This window comes from Littorina saxatilis, linkage group LG7 (genome assembly GCF_037325665.1).
Source record: "Littorina saxatilis isolate snail1 linkage group LG7, US_GU_Lsax_2.0, whole genome shotgun sequence".
NCBI classification, from domain to species: Eukaryota; Metazoa; Mollusca; class Gastropoda; order Littorinimorpha; family Littorinidae; genus Littorina; species Littorina saxatilis.
Genome location: NC_090251.1, coordinates 10,092,818 through 10,119,756, shown reverse-complemented (window position 1 = coordinate 10,119,756; position 26,939 = coordinate 10,092,818). Strand labels below are relative to the sequence as shown.

General features: G+C 42.0%; 1 protein-coding gene and 1 long non-coding RNA gene across 2 annotated transcripts; both read right to left on the bottom strand.

Moving 5' to 3' along the window:
* Positions 1-7,382: 7,382 nt before the first annotated feature.
* Positions 7,383-21,128, bottom strand: LOC138970649 (uncharacterized). The gene is made up of 5 exons (XM_070343113.1): positions 20,954-21,128; positions 20,460-20,481; positions 19,800-19,999; positions 19,364-19,449; positions 7,383-11,705 (listed from the first exon to the last, which is right to left on the bottom strand). Exons 1-5 carry the CDS (start codon positions 21,090-21,092, stop codon positions 11,439-11,441), a joined length of 714 nt encoding a protein of 237 aa, XP_070199214.1. The 5' UTR covers positions 21,093-21,128; the 3' UTR covers positions 7,383-11,438.
* A 2,000-nt stretch (positions 21,129-23,128) lies between these two features.
* On the bottom strand, positions 23,129-26,711 carry LOC138970648 (uncharacterized). The gene is made up of 3 exons (XR_011457036.1): positions 26,455-26,711; positions 23,593-23,775; positions 23,129-23,399 (listed from the first exon to the last, which is right to left on the bottom strand). It is a non-coding gene; the product is annotated as an uncharacterized lncRNA (long non-coding RNA).
* Between the last annotated feature and the right edge of the window lie 228 nt (positions 26,712-26,939).

Sequence of the window (26,939 nt, the reverse complement as noted above, 5' to 3'; positions counted from 1 at the left end):
CGCCGAACATGGAAGCGATGTTATCTTTGCAGTGCAAACAAGTAAAAACATTTTCCCCTGTCATCAGAAACTTTGCCAGATTTCATCTCGAAGCGATTCTATCGGAGTGTAAACAAGAAAAACATATTTGTTCCAGTCAATAGCGCCTCTGGACTACTTAGTGTTTCCAGCACCGTAGAAAAGCAGCGCCACGAAGCTCATTTCATCACTTTGATTTCATTAATTACCATACTCTAGGTGGGTTTTCGAGCAAATGGTGCCGTATGCGACTAGATTAAGTTACAGTGGATTCCCCGCATTCTTCAGATTTGTCAAATTCGACAGAAACTCTTTCAAAACGGTGGGATCAATAGGATCTCTTTCATTCGACAGAAATTCTAGCTTTGCACAGAAAGAAGCCATGTTGTACGTTATTGGCATCTGTCCAAATGGAAGGAGGATAGAAGGAGGAGGAGGATAAGATTTTATATAGTCCTGTGAGGTTACCCTCATGGAAATTCGGGCTGCTTTCTCCCTGGCGAAAGCGAGCTGCCATACAGTATACGGCGCTACCCATATTTTTTTGGGTGCTCTTTTCCCATTTCAAAGGCTAAGGTGTTTACACGGGAGGACGGTATCTCTAAGGCTACAAACATAGGAGGGAAGTTGCGATGGTTCTGATAGGAAGAACATTAAAAAATAGCCCATGTTATTGTTTTCAGTAATTATTGCAGATTAAACTCTTATTTGCACATGCCAAAATCCATAAACACACATGGTAATGACTATCTGAACACTTTCCATTACACATTGACAGGTTTCCGTTTTAAACTTCGAGCTTATCGTCTTGGATTGACACACACACACACACACACACACACACACACACACACACACACACGCACACACACATACACACACACACACACACACGCACGTACGCACACACACACACACACATACACACACACACACACACACACACACACTGTACAACTTGTCTCCTCCCTTATTTTGAGTCGTCTTGACTATTGTAATTCACTACTTGCTGGTCCCAGGGCCGGACTACCGGGGGGGTTATGGGGGTTGCGCAACCCCCCCCCCCCCCCCTAGCCTAAACATGTACCTCACTTATTTAAAACTTTTTTTTATTATTGTTTATTTTATGGCGTTTCATGCAAGGAGTGACCATTTTCCTATCAGAATATGACCTACCCATCAGCTTCAGGCCCCCTGACCCCCACAAGGGGCTCTGCCCTTGACCCCGCCACTGGCAACCCCCCCCCCCCCCCTCCTCTTCGCCTAGTCCGGCCCTGGGTCCCCCCTCAGATGAGCACAACATACTGCCGCTAGGATCATTCTTCTAAAGACCAAGAAAGACCCTGTCAATCCCTTACTCAGCTCCCTTCACTGTGTGAAGTTCACAATTGAATACAAGCTGGCTGTTTTAGGGTACAGGCGTTTTGGTAACTCATCCCCCCCCCCCCCCTACCTGTCCAATTCCCCCAGCATCTACGAGCCATCCCATTCCCTCAGATCATCCTCAGAGAAACTCCTCTGCATCCCCAAAAGAAGGGTCAAAACATTTGATGAAAGATCATTTTGATGTCAAATACCAACTGTGTGGAACGCACTTCCCAGTGAAGTTCGCGATTCCTGTAGCTTCCATCTTTCAAAACCCAGCTGAAAACGTATCTCCTCCATAAAGCCTTTCCTTATAGCTTTTCTAGCTAGTCTGCTTCAGTATGTGTGTGTGTGTGGTTCTCTGTGTGTGTGTGTTGTGTGTGTGTGTGTGTGTGTGTGCGCGCGCGGGTGTGTGCGTGTGTGTGTGTGAGTGTGTGTGTGAGTGTGTGTGTGTTTATAGTGTACTAGATGATTACCCGCTTCGCCGGGTACCGGCTTCGCCGGGAAGAAGTAGAGCCGAATACCAGGCTGCGCCTGGGACCCGGCTTTGCCGGGTGTACGCCGGCTTTGCCGGCGCACGAAGGAAAGAAGATAAACGCGCAAAACACTGGAGACCTTCTAAAAATAGTAACGTGCAGTGACCTTCTAAAAATAGTAACGTAGTAACGGGAATATGGATTGACGCCACACGAAGGAAGGGAGATAAACGCAAAACACTGGAGAAGATAAGGAAGAGTTACTGGGAATGGTGAAATGAACAGAAAAACCAAAATCGGTTCAGCGCTGCGCGCTGAGAGCACGTGTTGAAATATCTCATCGATGAGGTTGTGTCCGGGGTCTCTCTGAATAAGCCCACCAAATTTGAAGCAGATCCATCGAGAACTTTGGCCGCGCATCGCGCACAGACACACAGACAGACACAAGTCGTATATATATATGTGACCCTCCACCACGAAATGAGTCGCATGTCACTTCGCGCGGTTCTGCGCTAGACTTAATATAAGTCCGGAGAGTGTATGGTAACAGCGTGAGGATCACCTTAGTCACAGGCTTATAACTCAAACAGTTTTCGCTCTTTTCTAAAACGGTTTTCACCACTGGATAGAGCATAAAAAACTCTTTAGGAAAATGTAAAAATATGAAAATCATGCAAAGGTGACATGCGACTCATTCCGTGGTGGAGGGTCACATATATAGATCACGGGGGATAACCGGTCAAAGGCCGAACAGAAGCCGAAGGCCGCTCATGACACGTGTGAAGGCAAGTTTTGTCTGTTTTCTAGGTATTGTTTGATTTATGTCGGGATTTAAGGTAAGCTACTGATTCAGCGATGACTAAATTTGTTTCTCGATGCATAAAAAGTCAGGGAGCGATTGATATTTGCCCGTAAATAGCCTTCAAAGCTGAAAATGTCGGCGATCGAGCACCGGAAATGGCTGTTCGATGGGTTTTGCAAGTAGAAATGTGCTTTATTTCACCAAATCAGCTCGTATTTGATATGGGTACGGGATTCTAGAGGACGAAGGAGTCATAAGAGGTGCAAAGAAGTGCTATTTGGGAGTAGAATAAATCTTCCGAGACAGTAGACAAGAGAAGGTCATATTTGAGAGATGCGCGTAGGCCGATTGTCTTTCCGACAAGCGAATGATACAGCAGATTAATCATTCGTTTTGATCAGAAACCTAGTCTCTAGTTTTTATGAATGAGTTTTTTAATTAAAACCGAATCACGAGAACTCTCTCGCTTAGCCTAATGGCTGTTCGATGGGTTTCGCAAGTAGAAATGTGCTTTATTTCACCAAATCAGCTCGTATTTGACATCGGTTTGGTATATGTGTTGTGCCGAATTCACGTAATTGCCGAATTCGCGAAATTGGCAAAATTTTTGCCCATTTCTCGTAATCGGCAAAACGCTGCCTATTACGCGAAATCGGCAGCGTTTTGCCGAAAATGGGTAAAGGCTCCTAAAATGTGTCCATTTCGCAAAAGTGACAGCCAGTCTGTTACTTTTTTTGTCACCAGAACATTGCATTAACATTGCTTTACCTTCCTATTGTGTTTTTATGGTCTGTGTTGGTCTGTGTCCAGCATAACTCCGGAAATGCACGAAAACTACACTTTGTGTCATAACTTGCCATAGCTTATCGATTATTGCAACATTTATCCTTTCGAGTATCTAGCTGTTTAAGTGTAATGACACCCCAGGCATTTGAGAACTTTAAAGCCAAAAACGGGCTGCCGATTTGGCAAAATGGGCACATTTTACACGCATTTACGCGTTTTCGGCAAAACGCTGCCGATTTCGCGTAATAGGCAGCGTTTTGCCGATTACGTGAAATGGGCAAAAATGTTGCCGATTTCGCGAATTCGGCAATTACGCGAATTCGGCACGACATATATATATATATTCTAATCCTACCGCGAACTGGATAGCAGACGCGGCACGTGTGAACGAAATTTCAGAAAAGCGTACATCTGTACAGTGCAGCAAAACGGTTCTGTGCATCATTGTCAATGTAAATAGTGATCAACTTAGAAGCACACGTACCCTGTTGCCCTTAGATAACTGCACACACACTAAGCCAAATAGCAGCTGCTGTCTCTCGTATACACCCACACACACGCACGCACGCACGCACGCACATACACACCCATATATACACACCCACACACACTCATTCTAATGGGTTTGGAGCATCTGTTTATACGGATGCAGTCTGAAGACGAACAAATGGTTCTTGTGGCAGAGGAGGTGGAGGAAGAAGAAGATGGACCTGTGCCAGGTCCATCCGGATCCGCTGCTCCGGCCATATGCCACCATTGTGGCAAATCGTTTGCCTATGGCAATAATCTGTACTAAGACTCACAGGTATATTACAATTGCTTGTCTTAACATGTGCTTGTATAAGCCATCATGCAATGAAATGAGTAATTTTACTTTTGGTGCTACTATGCTGCCATACATCACTTTGGAGAGTTTCCTCTTTAGTCGGCTGGCCGGCAAAGTTACCAGCGGCAGAGTCCGCGGCTGCCCCCTCACCCTTTCTTTCAAGGCGTACAATTCCTTGCCGTGGCACACCCCTCCCCCTCCCCGGTGAGTAGACATGGAGGGGCAACCGTTAATAGCCATCCCCACCCCCTCCCCAAACCCGGGCAGAGACACAGAGTGCAAAACGACGCTTCCAGGGAACATCTGCTGCCACTCCCCCCCCCCCCCCCCCAAAAAAAAAAAAAAAACTACGGCCGATGCATCCCCGCGATCGAATCAGACATCAAATGGCACCGCCATCAGCTGCCCTTGCGCTAACTTACCCCCCCCCCTTCCCCCGGTACCATGTGTTATCAACAGTTTTCTATTATTTCAACGAGTGAGAGAAGACTTGCCAACAGGCCAAAAAGAAACTATGAGAGAGAGATAACTTTATTTTACAAGGATAAAGATTTAAGGGTAAGCGAGAGAGTTCTCGTGATTGTTTTAATTAAAAAACTCATTCATAAAAACTAGAGACTAGGTTTCTGATCAAAACGAATGATTAATCTGCTGTATCATTCGCTTGTCGGAAAGACAATCGGCCTACGCGCATCTCTCAAATATGACCTTCTCTTGTCTACTGTCTCGGAAGATTTATTCTACTCCCAAATAGCACTTCTTTGCACCTCTTATGACTCCTTCGTCCTCTAGAATCCCGTACCCATACCAAATACGAGCTGATTTGGTGAAATAAAGCACATTTCTACTTGCAAAACCCATCGAACAGCCATTTCCGGTGCTCGATCGCCGACATTTTCAGCTTTGAAGGCTATTTACGGGCAAATATCAATCGCTCCCTGACTTTTTATGCATCGAGAAACAAATTTAGTCATCGCTGAATCAGTAGCTTACCTTAAATCCCGACATAAATCAAACAATACCTAGAAAACAGACAAAACTTGCCTTCACACGTGTCATGAGCGGCCTTCGGCTTCTGTTCGGCCTTTGACCGGTTATCCCCCGTGTAGATGCTCGTTGCAAGCACGCATTCTTAGATTTGTGTGTGTGCTGTTGTTGATTGTGCTTAGTCGTATTGCTATGTGAGTTTAGGTCGCATTTTTGTGTGTGGTTTTTACATTTAGTCAAGTTTTGACTAAATATTTTAACATCGAGGGGGAATCGAGACGAGGGTCGTGGAGTATGTGCGTGCGTGCGTGCGTGTGTGTGTGTGTGTCTGTGTGTGTGTGTAGAGCGATTCAGACTAAACTACTGGACCGATCTTTATGAAATTTGACATGAGAGTTCCTGGGTATGAAATCCCCGAACGTTTTTTTCATTTTTTTGATAAATGTCTTTGATGACGCCATATCCGGCTTTTCGTGAAAGTTGAGGCGGCACTGTCACGCCCTCATTTTTCAACCAAATTGGTTGAAATTTTGGTCAAGTAATCTTCGACGAAGCCCGGACTTCGGTATTGCATTTCAGCGTGGTGGCTTAAAAATTAATTAATGACTTTGGTCATTAAAAATCTGAAAATTGTAAAAAAAAATAAAAATTTATAAAACGATCCAAATTTACGTTTATCTTATTCTCCATCATTTTCTGATTCCAAAAACATATAAATATGTTATATTCGGATTAAAAACAAGCTCTGAAAATTAAATATATAAAAATTATTATCAAAATTAAATTGTCGAAATCAATTTAAAAACACTTTCATCTTATTCCTTGTCGGTTCCTGATTCCAAAAACATATAGATATGATATGTTTGGATTAAAAACACGCTCAGAAAGTTAAAACAAAGAGAGCTACAGAAAAGCGTGCTATCCTTCTTAGCGCAACTACTACCCCGCTCTTCTTGTCAATTTCACTGCCTTTGCCATGAGCGGTGGACTGACGATGCTACGAGTATACGGTCTTGCTGAAAAATGGCATTGCGTTCAGTTTCATTCTGTGAGTTCGACAGCTTCTTGACTAAATATTGTATTTTCGCCTTACGCGACTTGTTGTTTCTTGAATACAGACTGTTAAAGTTCCAAAATCAAGAATAACAATACAAGGAAGGTGAGTGCATGGTACGTTTATTTTGGACAAAATTCATAGACAAAATTCAACGAAGAGTTCACGAGTGGGACTTTTTCAAAAAATGCATAAAAAACCTGTCTTTTGACTTTAAAATTTTATAAATTCAAACATTTTCATCCTACTTATCTGAAAATTGGAAGTGCTTAAGTTCAATGTCCTCCGGACCTTAAAGTATACTCATTTGCCCGTTTTATTGTATTTTTCTGTTAATTATAGTAAGTTATCATGTGTAAGGGGGGGTCAAAATGCATGTCCCTTCGACATTAGCAAAATTTCACACCTCTGTAAAACGCACAGACAATTTTTTTTTTATCATTTTGTTTGTTGGTTTATGTTTATCCCGTCATTATCTCAAGATAACAAAAACAAAATATCGATACAATCAGTAGTTTTGTTCTCCCAATTTTTGAAAAGTAAAAATTGCATGTCCAAGAGGTTTTGGTCCTTGCAGTTACCAGGAACCAAAATACGCAATAAAAACGGAATGCTCCCTGCTTTTCAAATGTGGTTTTCTTTACAAAAGAGTTCCAAGACGCGGAAAGCTGTGTGCAATCAGGTGGGTACATTGGATCACTTTTAGGCAATGAAATATGATTTTCAAAAGGTCAAGGTGAAGGATGTTTAGCTTAACAGTTATGTGCAGTTACTGGGGTTTTCCATTACACTAATTAACAAAAACATTTTGAATAATTTGCATTTTAATCGCCCATAGATTTACTTTCACATGGCGTCAAGGACGCCATGTTTTTTTGATGACAGGGAGTGATTATTATTTGAAAATAACGAATTCGTCTGTGCAGTTACTTTCTGTGCAGTTACCTGCCAGAGAAGTAACTGCATGGACCTATTTAGTAACTGCACTGAGACATCATGGTAACTGCACTGAAATGCTTGTAGATTGCATACCATTTTTATTCTATATTCTGTATTATGGACAGCCAATTATACAAAAGGGATGGAAAACCAACCAGCATAAATATAGGTATTATATAGAGTCTTATTCAAAATAAAGTAATTTACTTTACTCAGGAACTGCTACAAGTTTCCTGGTAACTGCACTGACGAGTCAGGTAACTGTACAGATCTATTTTAGTAACTGCAGAGAATTTGTCAAAATATGTTATTCATTTATTTTACTTTTTTTTTCAAGTGACAAAAAATACACCCTTGTTGTTGTAAGGATACGGTGCCACATTATTATGGTGGTGATGTTCCAAGTGAAAAGACAGTGGTGAATCATATTTTTCAATAAAGGTTTTACAAAGACAGTGGCAACGAAGATTTTCAAAGACAGTGATGACTCATTTTATGTTCCAATGAAGGTTTCTAAATAGAGTGGTGAATTATTTTATGTTCTAAGTGAAAAGACACTTGATTTAATGTTAAAGAATCAGTTGTTCCATTTCATGTTTTTTTTACAACTGACTCAGTTAATTAAATACGCTAGACAAAATGGGCCAAAGAAAGAGCCTATACTTTTTTTTTCTGTTTCCCCATTATCCTGCCACAGCCTTGCCCTCCCCTCCCTGCCTAACCACCATTCTCCTCAACTCCAATTTGGTTCAATAAAATCTTGTCGATTGAGCATTAACTGTTGACTCGTATGTTTATCTTCATGTGGAAGAAATTATGCATAATATATGGTATGCTATTGGTTCTGTTTCACACAAGCACAACAATATAAAACAAGAAGGGCAAAGCCCATACGACTCACATGCTTGACCTTGACATGACCTTGACCTTCAGGGTCAAGGTCAAATAACTAAACCTAGCAATGACATCATACACTAAGAACTGCTTTACACATTTTTCCTACCAAAATACATGTGACCTTGACCCAAGGTCAAGGTCATCCAAGGTCATGCAACACAAAGCTGTTAATTCAAGACATAGGAAGTACAATGGTGCTTATTGGCTCTTTCTACCATGAGATATGGTCACTTTTAGTGGTTCACTACCTTATTTTGGTCACATTTCATAAGGGTCAAAGTGACCTTGACCTTGATCATATGTGACCAAATGTGTCTCATGATGAAAGCATAACATGTGCCCCACATAATTTTTAAGTTTGAAACAGTTATCTTCCATAGTTCAGGGTCAAGGTCACTTCAAAATATGTATACAATCCAACTTTGAAGAGCTACTGTGACCTTGACCTTGAAGCAAGGTAAACCAAACTGGTATCAAAAGATGGGGCTTACTTTGCCCTATATATCATATATAGGTGAGGTATTCAATCTCAAAAACTTCAGAGAAAATGGGAAAAATGTGAAAAATAGCTGGTTTTTTGACAACATTTATGGCCCCTGCGACCTTGACCTTGAAGCAAATTCAAGATGCTATGTATGTTTTTTGGGGCCTTGTCATCATACACCATCTTGCCAAATTTGGTACTGATAGACTGAATAGTGTCCAAGAAATATCCAACGTTAAAGTTTTCCGGACGGACGGGGGGGACAGACGGACGGACGACTCGGGTGAGTACATAGACTCACTTTTGCTTCGCATGTGAGTCAAAAATCGTTTTACATACCAGGCCAATTATCGAAAACATTTTACTGATATATAAAATTCATTTCCATAACAAAAATAACCCTTTGTTTTCTAGTAACACAGTGTCTTTTACTAGAAAATGTCTGTGCTGTTACCAGATGTCCATGCAGTTTCCTATGATTGAAGAAAATGCAATTTAAAAAACAATCTGTTAAGTCAAGACCACAAAACAATATACAGTGCTTTGAAAACAGCAACAAATATAGTTAAGACATATAAAATGATAGTTTTAAACGTATGTCTGTGTTTTTTGCTCGAATGGGGTTGATGCGAAAACAAAGGGTCCGTGCAGTTACCGAATGTCCCTGTTGTTACCAAGCATAAAAGTAAAGCTATATTTAAAATAATTTATCAAATTCAGTCAATTGTGGTATAAGTTGAAAGGTTTCAACAACTTTCAAATGATCATATGTATATTTTGGCAGCAAACAGATCAGTTTGGACATTACTTCATTTACATGCATTTGATAATGACAATTTTGCACTATTACAATTTTGTTTTAATTTGGATTAAATAATTGCATTAATAATCATACATTTTGGTATCCATTCTTTAGCACTGGGTTTGCATAGCATTTGCTATATGAAAACTTGCCTTTTGGAAAACAATTATGTAGGAAAAATAAAACGTGTTCATGGTAACTGCACAGACATTTTTATAAATGTAGTGGATATTTTTTTATTTTTAGATACATTTGCAGTTGTTATTAAGCTCGCAAATTTTGGCACAAGATAGACGAAAGGATGTTTAATAACTTTGCCTGATAAAATTTTGAAATTTTTGATGTTGGATATTTCCGTTTTGTCCGTCTGAAATCTATGCATTTTTTGAAAAATTCCCGAGTACGTTAACCTGATGATCTTTATAGTGGACAGATATACAAACAATTATGAGACAAATACAATTTCGATTTTCGCCTTCTTCATTAAAAGGTCGAATTAAAGCCGATTCAGCTAAGCTTTTATTCTTTTCTTTTCTTTTCTCATAATTATTTGGCGAGCTGTTGAATAACGTGATATGCAGCAACGCATTTTACACAGTAAAACCAGTCATTATATACACAAAAAGAAATGAACACAAATTTGAAAATGTACAAACAATCTGATTTTAAAGCAATAACACCTTAAGAAAAAAGGCTCCCAGATCGCGTCCAAAGTTATACCATAAGCAGACCTGTGAACCCAAACAATTCCGCCGTATTTTGTACGCTTGAATTTTTTAAATACGATCAGTACGATTCGTGGACAAAAATACGACCCAAAGGAAAATATCCTGGACTACTTTTCTACACTGAAGCGCATCACACACCCAAAGTTACACACATTGATTGCCACCCCTGAATATTTACTGGGACACTGTTTAATTTAATGATCAATGATAACTTTATAATGTTTGATCAATGATTACTATTTTGGTCATTAAACAATGAAAGAAGCATTTGTTTTAAATGTACTGAAAAAATGATGTTCCTATGATTAAACGGTGCAACGGACGCGTGCGCAACGCTTGTTTGAATCATGGATGTTCAAGGGGCGGGGATGTAGCTCAGTCGGTAGCGTGCTAGATTTGTATCCAGTTGGCCGCTGTCAGCGTGAGTTCGTCCCCACGTTCGGCGAGAGATTTATTTCTCAGAGTCAACTTTGTGTGCAGACTCTCCTCGGTGTCCGAACACCCCCGTGTGTAAACGCAAGCACAAGACCAAGTGCGCACGAAAAAGATCCTGTAATCCATGTCAGAGTTCGGTGGGTTATAGAAACACGAAAATACCCAGCATGCTTCCTCCGAAAAACGGCGTATGGCTGCCTAAATGGCGGGGTAAACAACGGTCATACACGTAAAATTCCACTCGTGCAAAAAACACGAGTGTACGTGGGAGTTTCAGCCCACGAACGAAGAAGAAGAAGAAGAATGGATGTTCAAATGCTGTGTGGAGTACTCATATTTCTGAAAATACACCAGGTTTGTTTGAGAAAAATCAAAGTGCAAAACAGGGGTTCCCAGGTCTGCATAAGATTTTTGCGTCACAAATAATGCTAACGCGCAGGAGAACTTCCCACACTTTGCAAAAGCAAGTGTTTTAAAAGCTTAATTAAACGACATAACAAAGTAAAAGAAAGAGCACACTTTCTGACGGCTGCGTTGGGTTACTTCCACTGAGGTCTTTCCCTTGTTTGTGTACGTGTTGCCTCTTACTAGGCGGCCATGTCATAGAGGGCACAATTTGTCTCGCCCCCAAGTGGCGCCGCTCGACTTCTTTTTTTCCAACACCGGGGAAAAGCAGCGCCCTGAAGCGCATTCACCCACTATGATTTAATTATTGTGTATACTTGTAGTGCGTTTTCGAGCGAATCGTGCCATGTGCGTCCAGATTACGGTACAGTTCATACCCCAGATTGTTCAGACGGTCAGATCAATATTATCTCTTTTAACGAGAACACTGGTATTTATATCGTACCACCGTTCTTGTTGTCCTTATTCTTCAGCTCGCTAACTTTCACGTCACCCGTTTTGTTGATGCCCATCTGTCGGGCGAGAGCGTACAAGACCGAAGCTGTGTCGGGTATGACGATGATAGCGCAGAGAAGAATCAGTATGACGACACCAAAACTTCCAATAGCGTGTGCTGAGGGTCTCTCGTCTTTCGCGGTCCTCAGTTTGCGTTTCGTCGCTGACAGGTTGCTTTTGTCCAGTAGCAATTCTTGTTGTATGAGCTGAAATGACAGTGAAAAGATTGGAATTATTTTCATTCTGCCGCAGGCGTAAGGCATGGATGATACTCTCTGAGTCATCCGCTGGTTGTTATTTGAGAATGTTGTCGCAAACGGGCACGCACACACACACACACACACACACACACACACACACACACACACACACACACACACACACACAGACACACACACACACACACAACAACAACAACAACACAACAACAACACAACACAACACAACACACCACACCACACCACACCACACCACACAACACCACACAACACAACACAACACAACACATCAAAAACTCAATTTCTGTCAGTGAGCTTACAAGTAAAGGCACGACAACAGTAACCAGTCCCACCTGTATCAGTTTCACAAGTAAAAGCACGACAACAGTAACCATTCTCACCTGTATCAGTTTCACAAGTAAAAGCACGACAACAGTAACCATTCTCACCTGTATCAGTTTCACAAGTAAAGCACGACAACAGTAACCATTCTCACCTGTATCAGTTTCACAAGTAAAAGCACGACAACAGTAACCATTCTCACCTGTATCAGTTTCACAAGTAAAAGCACGACAACAGTAACCATTCTCACCTGTATCAGTTTCACAAGTAAAGCACGACAACAGTAACCATTCTCACCTGTATCAGTTTCACAAGTAAAGCACGACAACAGTAACCATTCTCACCTGTATCAGTTTCACAAGTAAAGCACGACAACAGTAACCATTCTCACCTGTATCAGTTTCACAAGTAAAGCACGACAACAGTAACCATTCTCACCTGTATCAGTTTCACAAGTAAAGCACGACAGCAGTAACCATTCTCACCTGTATCAGTTTCACAAGTAAAAGCACGACAACAGTAACCATTCTCACCTGTATCAGTTTCACAAGTAAAGCACGACAACAGTAACCATTCTCACCTGTATCAGTTTCACAAGTAAAGCACGACAACAGTAACCATTCTCACCTGTATCAGTTTCACAAGTAAAGCACGACAACAGTAACCATTCTCACCTGTATCAGTTTCACAAGTAAAGCACGACAACAGTAACCATTCTCACCTGTATCAGTTTCACAAGTAAAGCACGACAACAGTAACCATTCTCACCTGTATCAGTTTCACAAGTAAAGCACGACAACAGTAACCATTCTCACCTGTATCAGTTTCACAAGTAAAGCACGACAACAGTAACCATTCTCACCTGTATCAGTTTCACAAGTAAAGAACGACAACAGTAACCAGTCCCACCTGTATCAGTTTCACAAGTAAAGCACGACAACAGTAACCAGTCCCACCTGTATCAGTTTCACAAGTAAAGCACGACAACGGTAACCATTCTCACCTGTATCAGTTTCACAAGTAAAGCACGACAACAGTAACCATTCTCACCTGTATCAGTTTCACAAGTAAAGAACGACAACAGTAACCAGTCCCACCTGTATCAGTTTCACAAGTAAAGCACGACAACAGTAACCAGTCCCACCTGTATCAGTTTCACAAGTAAAGCACGACAACAGTAACCAGTCCCACCTGTATCAGTTTCACAAATAAAGCACGACAACAGTAACCATTCTCACCTGTATCAGTTTCACAAGTAAAGCACGACAACAGTAACCATTCTCACCTGTATCAGTTTCACAAGTAAAGAACGACAACAGTAACCAGTCCCACCTGTATCAGTTTCACAAGTAAAGCACGACAACAGTAACCAGTCCCACCTGTATCAGTTTCACAAGTAAAGCACGACAACAGTAACCATTCTCACCTGTATCAGTTTCACAAGTAAAGCACGGCAACAGTAACCATTCCAACCTGTATCAGTTTCACAGGTAAAGCACGACAACAGTAACCATTCTCACCTGTATCAGTTTCACAAGTAAAGAACGACAACAGTAACCATTCTCACCTGTATCAGTTTCACAAGTAAAGCACGACAACTGTAACCATTCTCACCTGTATCAGTTTCACAAGTAAAGCACGACAACAGTAACCATTCTCACCTGTATCAGTTTCACAAGTAAAGCACGACAACAGTAACCATTCTCACCTGTATCAGTTTCACAAGTAAAGCACGACAACAGTAACCATTCTCACCTGTATCAGTTTCACAAGTAAAGCACGACAACAGTAACCATTCTCACCTGTATCAGTTTCACAAGTAAAGCACGACAACAGTAACCATTCTCACCTGTATCAGTTTCACAAGTAAAGCACGACAACAGTAACCATTCTCACCTGTATCAGTTTCACAAGTAAAGCACGACAACATGTAACCATTCTCACCTGTATCAGTTTCACAAGTAAAGCACGACAACAGTAACCATTCTCACCTGTATCAGTTTCACAAGTAAAGCACGACAACAGTAACCATTCTCACCTGTATCAGTTTCACAAGTAAAGCACGACAACAGTAACCATTCTCACCTGTATCAGTTTCACAAGTAAAGAACGACAACAGTAACCAGTCCCACCTGTATCAGTTTCACAAGTAAAGCACGACAACAGTAACCAGTCCCACCTGTATCAGTTTCACAAGTAAAGCACGACAACAGTAACCATTCTCACCTGTATCAGTTTCACAAGTAAAGCACGACAACAGTAACCATTCTCACCTGTATCAGTTTCACAAGTAAAGCACGACAACAGTAACCATTCTCACCTGTATCAGTTTCACAAGTAAAGCACGACAACAGTAACCATTCTCACCTGTATCAGTTTCACAAGTAAAGCACGACAACAGTAACCATTCTCACCTGTATCAGTTTCACAAGTAAAGCACGACAACAGTAACCATTCTCACCTGTATCAGTTTCACAAGTAAAGCACGACAACAGTAACCATTCTCACCTGTATCAGTTTCACAAGTAAAGCACGACAACAGTAACCATTCTCACCTGTATCAGTTTCACAAGTAAAGCACGACAACAGTAACCATTCTCACCTGTATCAGTTTCACAAGTAAAGAACGACAACAGTAACCAGTCCCACCTGTATCAGTTTCACAAGTAAAGCACGACAACAGTAACCAGTCCCACCTGTATCAGTTTCACAAGTAAAGCACGACAACAGTAACCATTCTCACCTGTATCAGTTTCACAAGTAAAGCACGACAACAGTAACCATTCTCACCTGTATCAGTTTCACAAGTAAAGCACGACAACAGTAACCATTCTCACCTGTATCAGTTTCACAAGTAAAGCACGACAACAGTAACCATTCTCACCTGTATCAGTTTCACAAGTAAAGCACGACAACAGTAACCATTCTCACCTGTATCAGTTTCACAAGTAAAGCACGACAACAGTAACCATTCTCACCTGTATCAGTTTCACAAGTAAAGCACGACAACAGTAACCATTCTCACCTGTATCAGTTTCACAAGTAAAGCACGACAACAGTAACCATTCTCACCTGTATCAGTTTCACAAGTAAAGCACGACAACAGTAACCATTCTCACCTGTATCAGTTTCACAAGTAAAGCACGACAACAGTAACCATTCTCACCTGTATCAGTTTCACAAGTAAAGCACGACAACAGTAACCATTCTCACCTGTATCAGTTTCACAAGTAAAGCACGACAACAGTAACCATTCTCACCTGTATCAGTTTCACAAGTAAAGCACGACAACAGTAACCATTCTCACCTGTATCAGTTTCACAAGTAAAGCACGACAACAGTAACCATTCTCACCTGTATCAGTTTCACAAGTAAAGCACGACAACAGTAACCATTCTCACCTGTATCAGTTTCACAAGTAAAGAACGACAACAGTAACCATTCTCACCTGTATCAGTTTCACAAGTAAAGCACGACAACAGTAACCAGTCCCACCTGTATCAGTTTCACAAGTAAAGCACGACAACAGTAACCATTCTCACCTGTATCAGTTTCACAAGTAAAGCACGACAACAGTAACCATTCGCACCTGTATCAGTTTCACAAGTAAAGAACGACAACAGTAACCAGTCCCACCTGTATCAGTTTCACAAGTAAAGCACGACAACAGTAACCAGTCCCACCTGTATCAGTTTCACAAGTAAAGCACGACAACAGTAACCATTCTCACCTGTATCAGTTTCACAAGTAAAGCACGACAACAGTAACCATTCTCACCTGTATCAGTTTCACAAGTAAAGCACGACAACAGTAACCATTCTCACCTGTATCAGTTTCACAAGTAAAGCACGACAACAGTAACCATTCTCACCTGTATCAGTTTCACAAGTAAAGCACGACAACAGTAACCATTCTCACCTGTATCAGTTTCACAAGTAAAGCACGACAACAGTAACCATTCTCACCTGTATCAGTTTCACAAGTAAAGCACGACAACAGTAACCATTCTCACCTGTATCAGTTTCACAAGTAAAGCACGACAACAGTAACCATTCTCACCTGTATCAGTTTCACAAGTAAAGCACGACAACAGTAACCATTCTCACCTGTATCAGTTTCACAAGTAAAGAACGACAACAGTAACCAGTCCCACCTGTATCAGTTTCACAAGTAAAGCACGACAACAGTAACCAGTCCCACCTGTATCAGTTTCACAAGTAAAGCACGACAACAGTAACCATTCTCACCTGTATCAGTTTCACAAGTAAAGCACGACAACAGTAACCATTCTCACCTGTATCAGTTTCACAAGGTAAAGCACGACAACAGTAACCATTCTCACCTGTATCAGTTTCACAAGTAAAGCACGACAACAGTAACCATTCTCACCTGTATCAGTTTCACAAGTAAAGCACGACAACAGTAACCATTCTCACCTGTATCAGTTTCACAAGTAAAGCACGACAACAGTAACCATTCTCACCTGTATCAGTTTCACAAGTAAAGCACGACAACAGTAACCATTCTCACCTGTATCAGTTTCACAAGTAAAGCACGACAACAGTAACCATTCTCACCTGTATCAGTTTCACAAGTAAAGCACGACAACAGTAACCATTCTCACCTGTATCAGTTTCACAAGTAAAGAACGACAACAGTAACCATTCTCACCTGTATCAGTTTCACAAGTAAAGCACGACAACAGTAACCATTCTCACCTGTATCAGTTTCACAAGTAAAGCACGACAACAGTAACCATTCTCACCTGTATCAGTTTCACAAGTAAAGCACGACAACAGTAACCATTCTCACCTGTATCAGTTTCACAAGTAAAGCACGACAACAGTAACCATTCTCACCTGTATCAGTTTCACAAGTAAAGCACGACAACAGTAACCAGTCCCACCTGTATCAGTTTCACAAGTAAAGCACGACAACAGTAACCATTCTCACCTGTATCAGTTTCACAAGTAAAGCACGACAACAGTAACCATTCTCACCTGTATCAGTTTCACAAGTAAAGCACGACAACAGTAACCATTCTCACCTGTATCAGTTTCACAAGTAAAGCACGACAACAGTAACCATTCGCACCTGTATCAGTTTCACAAGTAAAGAACGACAACAGTAACCAGTCCCACCTGTATCAGTTTCACAAGTAAAGCACGACAACAGTAACCAGTCCCACCTGTATCAGTTTCACAAGTAAAGCACGACAACAGTAACCATTCTCACCTGTATCAGTTTCACAAGTAAAGCACGACAACAGTAATCATTCTCACCTGTATCAGTTTCACAAGTAAAGAACGACAACAGTAACCAGTCCCACCTGTTTCAGTTTCACAAGTAAAGCACGACAACAGTAACCATTCTCACATGTATCAGTTTCACAAGTAAAGCACGACAACAGTAACCATTCTCACCTGTATCAGTTTCACAAGTAAAGCACGACAACAGTAACCATTCTCACCTGTATCAGTTTCACAAGTAAAGCACGACAACAGTAACCATTCTCACCTGTATCAGTTTCACAAGTAAAGCACGACAACAGTAACCATTCTCACCTGTATCAGTTTCACAAGTAAAGCACGACAACAGTAACAATTCTCACCTGTATCAGTTTCACAAGTAAAGAACGACAACAGTAACCATTCTCACCTGTATCAGTTTCACAAATAAAGCACGACAACAGTAACCAGTCCCACCTGTATCAGTTTCACAAGTAAAGCACGACAACATTAACCATTCTCACCTGTATCAGTTTCACAAGTAAAGCACGACAACAGTAACCATTCTCACCTGTATCAGTTTCACAAGTAAAGCACGACAACAGTAACCATTCTCACCTGTATCAGTTTCACAAGTAAAGCACGACAACAGTAACCATTCTCACCTGTATCAGTTTCACAAGTAAAGAACGACAACAGTAACCAGTCCCACCTGTATCAGTTTCACAAGTAAAGCACGACAACAGTAACCAGTCCCACCTGTATCAGTTTCACAAGTAAAGCACGACAACAGTAACCATTCTCACCTGTATCAGTTTCACAAGTAAAGCACGACAACAGTAACCATTCTCACCTGTATCAGTTTCACAGGTAAAGCACGACAACAGTAACCATTCTCACCTGTATCAGTTTCACAAGTAAAGAACGACAACAGTAACCATTCTCACCTGTATCAGTTTCACAAGTAAAGCACGACAACAGTAACCATTCTCACCTGTATCAGTTTCACAAGTAAAGCACGACAACAGTAACCATTCTCACCTGTATCAGTTTCACAAGTAAAGCACGACAACAGTAACCATTCTCACCTGTATCAGTTTCACAAGTAAAGCACGACAACAGTAACCATTCTCACCTGTATCAGTTTCACAAGTAAAGCACGACAACAGTAACCATTCTCACCTGTATCAGTTTCACAAGTAAAGAACGACAACAGTAACCAGTCCCACCTGTATCAGTTTCACAAGTAAAGCACGACAACAGTAACCATTCTCACCTGTATCAGTTTCACAAGTAAAGCACGACAACAGTAACCATTCTCACCTGTATCAGTTTCACAAGTAAAGCACGACAACAGTAACCATTCTCACCTGTATCAGTTTCACAAGTAAAGCACGACAACAGTAACCATTCTCACCTGTATCAGTTTCACAAGTAAAGCACGACAACAGTAACCATTCTCACCTGTATCACTTTCACAAGTAAAGCACGACAACAGTAACCATTCTCACCTGTATCAGTTTCACAAGTAAAGCACGACAACAGTAACCATTCTCACCTGTATCAGTTTCACAAGTAAAGCACGACAACAGTAACCATTCTCACCTGTATCAGTTTCACAAGTAAAGCACGACAACAGTAACCATTCTCACCTGTATCAGTTTCACAAGTAAAGCACGACAACAGTAACCATTCTCACCTGTATCAGTTTCACAAGTAAAAAACGACAACAGTAACCAGTCCCACCTGTATCAGTTTCACAAGTAAAGAACGACAACAGTAACCATTCTCACCTGTATCAGTTTCACAAGTAAAAGCACGACAACAGTAACCATTCTCACCTGTATCAGTTTCACAAGTAAAGCACGACAACAGTAACCATTCTCACCTGTATCAGTTTCACAAGTAAAGAACGACAACAGTAACCATTCTCACCTGTATCAGTTTCACAAGTAAAGCACGACAACAGTAACCATTCGCACCTGTATCAGTTTCACAAGTAAAGAACGACAACAGTAACCAGTCCCACCTGTATCAGTTTCACAAGTAAAGCACGACAACAGTAACCAGTCCCACCTGTATCAGTTTCAGAAGTTCCTCACTGGACACGTTGAAAGTAGGCCAGGCCGGGGCACAAGAAGACGAATTGGGTTCGACACCACCTGAAGCGGTATGAACAAACAAGAAAGGTATGTTGTTGGAACGTTTAATTATTGACAAAACAAAACATTACGTTCACAGATATTTCGAACCAGCGGTGATTTAAATGCACAGACAACACTAATCAATCTTAATGCTCAAGTAATAAGTTGATCTTAGTGGCGTACTTATGTTCGATTATGCTTTATGATCGTGTGTTTGTGTTATTAGAAATGCGATATGGTGCCAAAATAAAAATGTTTATGTAAAATGAAAACAAGTTTTCTTGTCTTATCTTATCTTACACGAAACTTATCTTGACATTTTTTTCTTCCGCTTGCAAGGAAGACACGAGCGATTTTATTCCTTTCACCTGAAGCGGTGTTTTTATACAACGGAGTCGTCACGCCGAGCAGCATGGACGTGTCTTGAACTCGAGTGGTAGTCGGCCCTTGGAATGCTGTAGTCGGGTCTTCAGAGGAAGAGGTTATGAAGGAGGTTGTGCTCTCTGTCGCCGTGGATGTGAAAGCTTCTGTCGTTGTCACTTGCTCGTCTGTGCAAGGTGGTGGAAACCTGTTATTCAGAAAAGAAAGTGGGAATTGAGGCCTAAAACTGCTGTCGTCAGCTAAAACAGAGTCGGTCACTTCACGCACGCAAGCACACACCAACCATCAAACGCAAGCACGCACGCACACAACCGGCAACCAAACATGTACAAACGCACATATAAAGTCAAAGACAAACGAACGCACACACGCACCGACACTCACACAGTAACACACACACACACACACACACACACACACACACACACACACACACGCACACACGCACGCACGCACGCACACACCCCCCCACACACACACAAACAAACAAACAAACAAACACTACATTTAAAAGTTAAAAACGATTACTTTTTTCAGACTATCTGAATGTGGTGAGTTTTCAATGAACCAAAACAAGGTCAAAATGCATTGTGATTGATTATATTTACCCACATTTACCCCTAAAAGTAGCAGAAGAAGTGACTTACTGTGTTCTGATGACATGAGAGGCTGGGGAAGACAAAAAAAAAAGAGAGAGTAGTTAAACATAACTGTTTTGGACTTTTGCGTGTAACTTACACATGTACACATGCTAACATAGATTTCTCGGACAATTCGCTGAAAAAACGTACCCCCCTCCCCCTACACACACATACAAACACAGTAAACATACTCATACTGAAGCACACACACACACACACACACACACACACACACACACACACGCACGCACGCACGCACGCAAGCACGCACACATACACATACATACACAACCACACACACACAACCACACACACACACACAGAACACATACGCACACACAAACAGAACACACACACACACACACACACACACACACACACACACACACACACACACACACGAACGCACGGCACACATGCACGCACAGACACACACAGACACAGACACAGATGCCAGAACATAAAATGACCCCAAACGTACAAATATAACTTAACTTTACCTGGTTTTCCCTCGCACAGGAAAAAATAGCGGACATTGTCTATTATGGGACGGCCCGCCAAGAAGATACTTCCGTTCCTGTAATGCAACCTTGCAACTGTATCTATGTCGTGAGGTTCCAGGGGGTCTTGGAGCCACATCGAGGGTACAATACTGATCCCATTACTCCATGTAAACGTATCATCTGAATTCAAAGAACAGAACAAGTGTGATTGGAGAGGTATTTGGTAAGACTAGCTCTCATTCCGTATACAACAACCGCGGAATTTCACCTATTTTGAATTTTGTGTGTCGATATTTGGTCATATTTAAATTCTAGATATTAAATAGTTTAGTGGCATTTTGGGTGCCCTTATTTATGTGGCTGTCACGTGACTTATGAGACAGAAATACTCAATCCGATGTCTGCCAGGTAAAGCTAACAAGTGGGTGGCCGAGTGGACTGGGTGGCCGAGTGGACTGGGTGGCCGAGTGGTAACGCACTTGCGCTCGGAAGCGAGAGGTTGCGAGTTCGACCCTGGGTCAGGGCGTTAGCAATTTTCTCCCCCCTTTCCTAACCTAGGTGGTGGGTTCAAGTGCAAGTCTTTCGGATGAGACGAAAAACCGAGGTCCCTTCGTGTACACTACATTGGGGTGTGCACGTTAAAGATCCCACGATCGACAAACGTGTCTTTCCTGGAAAAATTGTATAGGCATAGATAAAAATGTCCACCAAATACCCGTGTGACTTGGAATAATAGGCCGTGAAAAGTAAATATTCGGCTTGAGATTTACTGGCCGATGTGAATGCGTGATGTATTGTGATCTCACACGGCAGAAATTAATATGTAAATCGCCGTGAGCTCTTGTGAGAAGGGGCGATTAATAAATGTCCATTATTATTATTATTATTATTATTAAGTGCCCGTTAAGGGCATAGAAAGTTTAAATAAGTGGACACGTTAACGACTAGGTACAAATTGTGTTGCAATATTTGTGTGTGTGTCAAATTTGCGGAATCAGAACACTGTATCTGGCGTAAGATTAATAAAATTAGACAGACGAAATTAAGAAAATTCAACTGTATTGAAGTAAGATAAACAAGAACGCTGAGGCGTTCAGTCAAGCGAACGCACGCTGAAACACGTCCGCTTTTCGTTCACCTTCCGAACACACACACACACACACACACACACACACACACACACACACACACACACACACGCGCATTCTGACCGAGAGAGAGAGGGAGAGTAAGAGAGCGAGAGAGGGAGAGAGAAAGGTTAGTTTTGAGAAGAACAAAATAAGCTTGAGGCAAAATCTTTGGTGTCTAGGTGAAACAGCGTCGAAAAGGTGATGTCATAATCTCTTGCCTTTCAATATGACGTCATTTGTGTGTTGCAGAGTCAATATATGACGTTGATCGGCTGAACAGAGTGCAAAGTCAATGCAGGCTTGAAGCACAATTTTCTTTCAAGGAATTTCTTCGTTTTAAGCATATTTGCAGTGCCAAACACTATAAAACTATATATACGTGGAATCAACACATCATACGGAACAGAGGAAAGATAATTTGGTATGTCTTGTTCCAACAATAAAGAAAGTCGTTATTTATCGGTTTTCTTAATTTTAAGCCCATTTTTCAGTCTAACACAACAAAACTATATATTTGTGCATACAGGAGGCAATAAAGAATACAATGAAGTCACTTTTGTAATTCCGTTTTCGATTTTTAGAAATCGAAAAAAATAGCTAATTTTGAGTGGATATTTTCATGAGCTAATTTTTAAGTTAGCAAGCTGAAATGCAATCCCATAGACCGGATTACGTTTGAGATGATGTAACGTAAATTTCAAACAAATAGATGCAAATCCGTAGCCGTGAGAGCGTCGCCTCAACTTTTACAAACGATCAAATATGACGTCTTCAAATAGCCATATCTAAAATCGGCGAAAACACGTTTCAAGCAAATGCTATCAGAAATGTCTGTACCAATTTTCACAACAATCCGTTTGATAGGTTTCGAGAAATGCTTTTCACACACACACACGCAGACAGACATACACACATACATCGGGAGACAAACCTCGCTCTCCGAAAAACATGAAGATGTGTGTGTGTGTGTGTGTGTGTGTGTGTGTGTGTGTGTGTGTGTGTGTGTGTGTGTGTGTGTGTGTGTGTGTGTGTGTGTGTGTGTGTGTGTGTGTGCGTGCGTGCATGCGTGTGTGTTTCTGTGCGTGCGTGTGTACCCCCAGATCGAAGTTTTGCGTCGACCCAAAACTGTTTACGGTACACATCGTTGACGACCTGACTGACGTCATGAAAGTGCGTGTCAAGACTGCCTAGTCTGACGTCACCCAGCTGCCGCAAGCAGGCCTCTCGGGCCCACTCAAATCCCAAGCTGCGAGTGCGGGAAAACCCGAACAGCTTCTGTGGCGATCCCAGCAATCGCCACTCAAGTGTTACATCTGCCCGCAAAGTTACAAACATGTATTTTTAGTTGTTCTTTGAGTTTTTGATTTGTTATTGTTGAAAAAAGAAAAGAATCAAACGAAATGAAATAGAAATGAAATAAAAGAAGACAAAAACAAAGAAAGAACCCCCCCAACAAAAGAGTTAAAACATTCAGGTGTACTCACACACAAGTACAAGTGCACTCACCAGGAACTTCTTCACAGATGTAGTGCAAGGGCTTATTGTACGTGGATGTGCCAACCAGAGCGATTGTAGCACCAGGACCGCCTCCCGGTTTGAGATGAGCCACCATATCATCGCTATCTGGTTCCCCAGACTCCCATAGTGTCTTGGTGATTGCTTTACCGTCACCCCACAGGAAGGGTACGCCTGACAATTTGAGACATGCGATAAAAAGATTGACACAATTCACATTCTCTGTCTATCTGTCTGTTTGTCTGTATCCACCCCCCTCTCTCTATGTGTTTTTCTCTCTCTGTATGTGTGTGTGTGTGTGTGTGTGTGTGTGTGTGTGTGTGTGTGTAGGCGTGTGTGTGTGTGTGTGTGTGTGTGTGTCTGTATGTGAGTCTCTGTGTGTGTGTGTGTGTGTGTGTGTGTGTGTGTGTGTGTGTGTGTGTGTGTGTGTATGTGTGTGTCTCTTTCTCTCTCTCTCCCTCTCTCTCTGTCTCTGTCTCTCTGCCTCTTTCTATTTGTCTCTCTCATCCCTCTCTGTCTCAGAGCAAACCAACCGAACAAGCCATCATTCTTACTAACCACACATCCAACCGCCTGACCAGTTAATCAACGACCGACCAATACATTTATTTTTGACTAGAGGAATACCCGGCTTCGCCGGGTGGATCGCGAGACAGAGTAGCGGTTCGCCGGCTTAGAGCACGTGTTGAAAATTTGCATCCACCAGTTTGTGCCCGGGGTCCACCTGAATATGCCCACCAAATTTGATGCAGAATATTTACGATATCACAAACAGAACTCTACAATCCACAGGTGTTGCCTTGCGAGCTATAAATAGCTCACAACTTCTAAGGCGAACAACTCTGCAGAGTCTGCTGTGAAGGGCGACGGTAGTCTCCCTGTCACACCCGCCCCAGTTTGAATGAACTTTGTCCTCAAAGTTCCGAACCATGGACTCGCCAAGCTTAGGTCCCTCCCAGATTCGTGGAATGGGAACAGCACGAAAATGATTCAGTGGCCATAATGCCATTCCTGATCATAATTATCATGTCGAGTCCCATCCCTGTCGACGACGCCGAATGTAACAGAGTGCCGAAACACCACAATCACCTTTGGAGGCGAAGTCCCCTCAAACAGGATTGAGAAATTTAGAGCTTATCTCTAAGCCCTTTTAAAACTGCTATGGCTTCTCAAAGGAAGGCCAGAACATACAGACACATCAAAGCCGCCAGACCACATCACAAACAGAACTCTACAATCCACAGGTGTTGCCCACACACACACACACACACACACACGCACACACACACACACGCACGCACACACACACACACACACGCACACACACAGAGAGAAGCCGTATATATATATGTATAACTAGATGAATACCCGCTTTGCCGGGAAGAAGTACTTAGAGCCGTACGCCGGCTTCGCCGGGTCCGAACAATGGACCCGCCAAGCTTAGGTCCCTCCCAGATTCGTGGAATGGGAACAGCACGAAAATGATTCAGTAGCCATAATGCCATTCCTGACCATATCGAGTCCCATCCTTGTCGACGAATGTAACCGTGTTAATCACCTTTGGAGGCGAACTCCACTCAAACAGGATTGAGCAATTTAGAGCTTATCTCTAAGCCCTTTTGAACTGTTATGGCTTCTCAAAGGAAGGCCAGTACATACAAATACACAAAAGCCGCCAGACCACATCACAAACAGAACTGAACAATCCACAGGTGTTGCCCACATAGAGAGAGACACACACACACACACACAAACACAGAGAAGCCGTATATATAGAGAGATAGATGACAGTGTATTTTTCGCGTGGCTATAAATTGATTCGACCTTTGCACTTTTACAGTGAGGATAATTTACGGGTCCAATTTACGTTCTGGACACTGCGGTGACCTTCTAAAAATAGTAACAGAACGCCGGGAATATCCGAAGATGCCCCCTCATACTATAGTGCACCATGCGAAGGAAGGGAGGTAAACGCTGAAAACATGGAGAAGATAAGGAAGAGTTACTGGGAATGGTGAAATGAACAGAAAAACCAAAATCGGTTCAGCGCTGCGCGCTGAGAGCACGTGTTGAAATATCTCATCGATGATATTGTGTCCGGGGTGTAGCTGAATACGGTGTCCAAATTTGAAAAAGATCCACCGAGAACTTTGGCTTTGGTGTGTCGGTATGGGGGCCCGGGTAGCTGAGGTGGAACCAAAATCGGTTCAGCGCTGCGCGCTGAGAGCACGTGTTGAAATATCGACCAGGTTGTGTCCTGTCCCGGGTGTACCTGAATATGCCCACCAAATTTGAAGCAGATCCATCGAGAACTTTGGCCGAGCATCGCGCACAGATACACAGACAGATACACAGACACACAGACACACAGACTCTAGTCGTATATATATAGATATATATAGAGATAGATGACAGTGTATTTTTCGCGTGGCTATAAATTGCTTCGACCTTTGCACTTTTACAGTGAGGACAACTTACGGGTGCAAGGAAAGCGTTCTGGACAGTGCAGTGACCTTCTAAAAATAGTAACGGAACGGGAATATCTGAAGCTGCTTGTCATACCGTAGCGCGCCACACGAAGGAAGGGAGATAAACGCCCAAAACACTGGAGAAGATAAGTAAGAGTTACTGGGAATGGATCCAGAGAAAAACCAAAATCGGTTCAGCGCTGCGCGCTGAGAGCACGTGTTGAAATATCTCATCGAGCAGGTTGTGTCCGGGGTGTACCTGAATATGCGCAACAAATGTGAAGCAGATCCATCGAGAACTTTGGCCGTGCATCGCGAAGACACAGACAGACAGACAGACAGACAGACAGACACAAGTCGTATATATATTATATAGATTTCTTACCGCTGCCCTCGGGTCTTGAAGCGTCCACATAATACACTCTGTCTTGATGGTTACCCAGGATCCATTGCATGACCTCTGTGCTATAGGTGTCAAGGACAGCCAGGCGTACATTTCCGGTCTGCACAGAGCAGGCTTCTCTGGCTTCCGGAAACGTCTTGAGATCTTCCGAAAAGCCGAACTTTCTTTCAGCATCTGTTTCAAAAGCGACCCAGCTCAAATTCGTAGAAGAAAACGAAATCGAAGGAGATACGCTGGGTTTGAGTGCTGTAAAAAAAACAGTACAATAAACTGATCAATCAATCAATCAATCAATCAATATATAAATCAATCAATCAATCAATCTTATTCTTTACTTTAACAGAAAGTAAGGCAGTGTCACTAAGTTTGTTGTTGTTGCTAGTAACATGATGAGATGATGATGATGTTGATGATACTGACGATTATGAATTGATAATGAATTAATCGTTCGCATTTCTGCTGTGTTG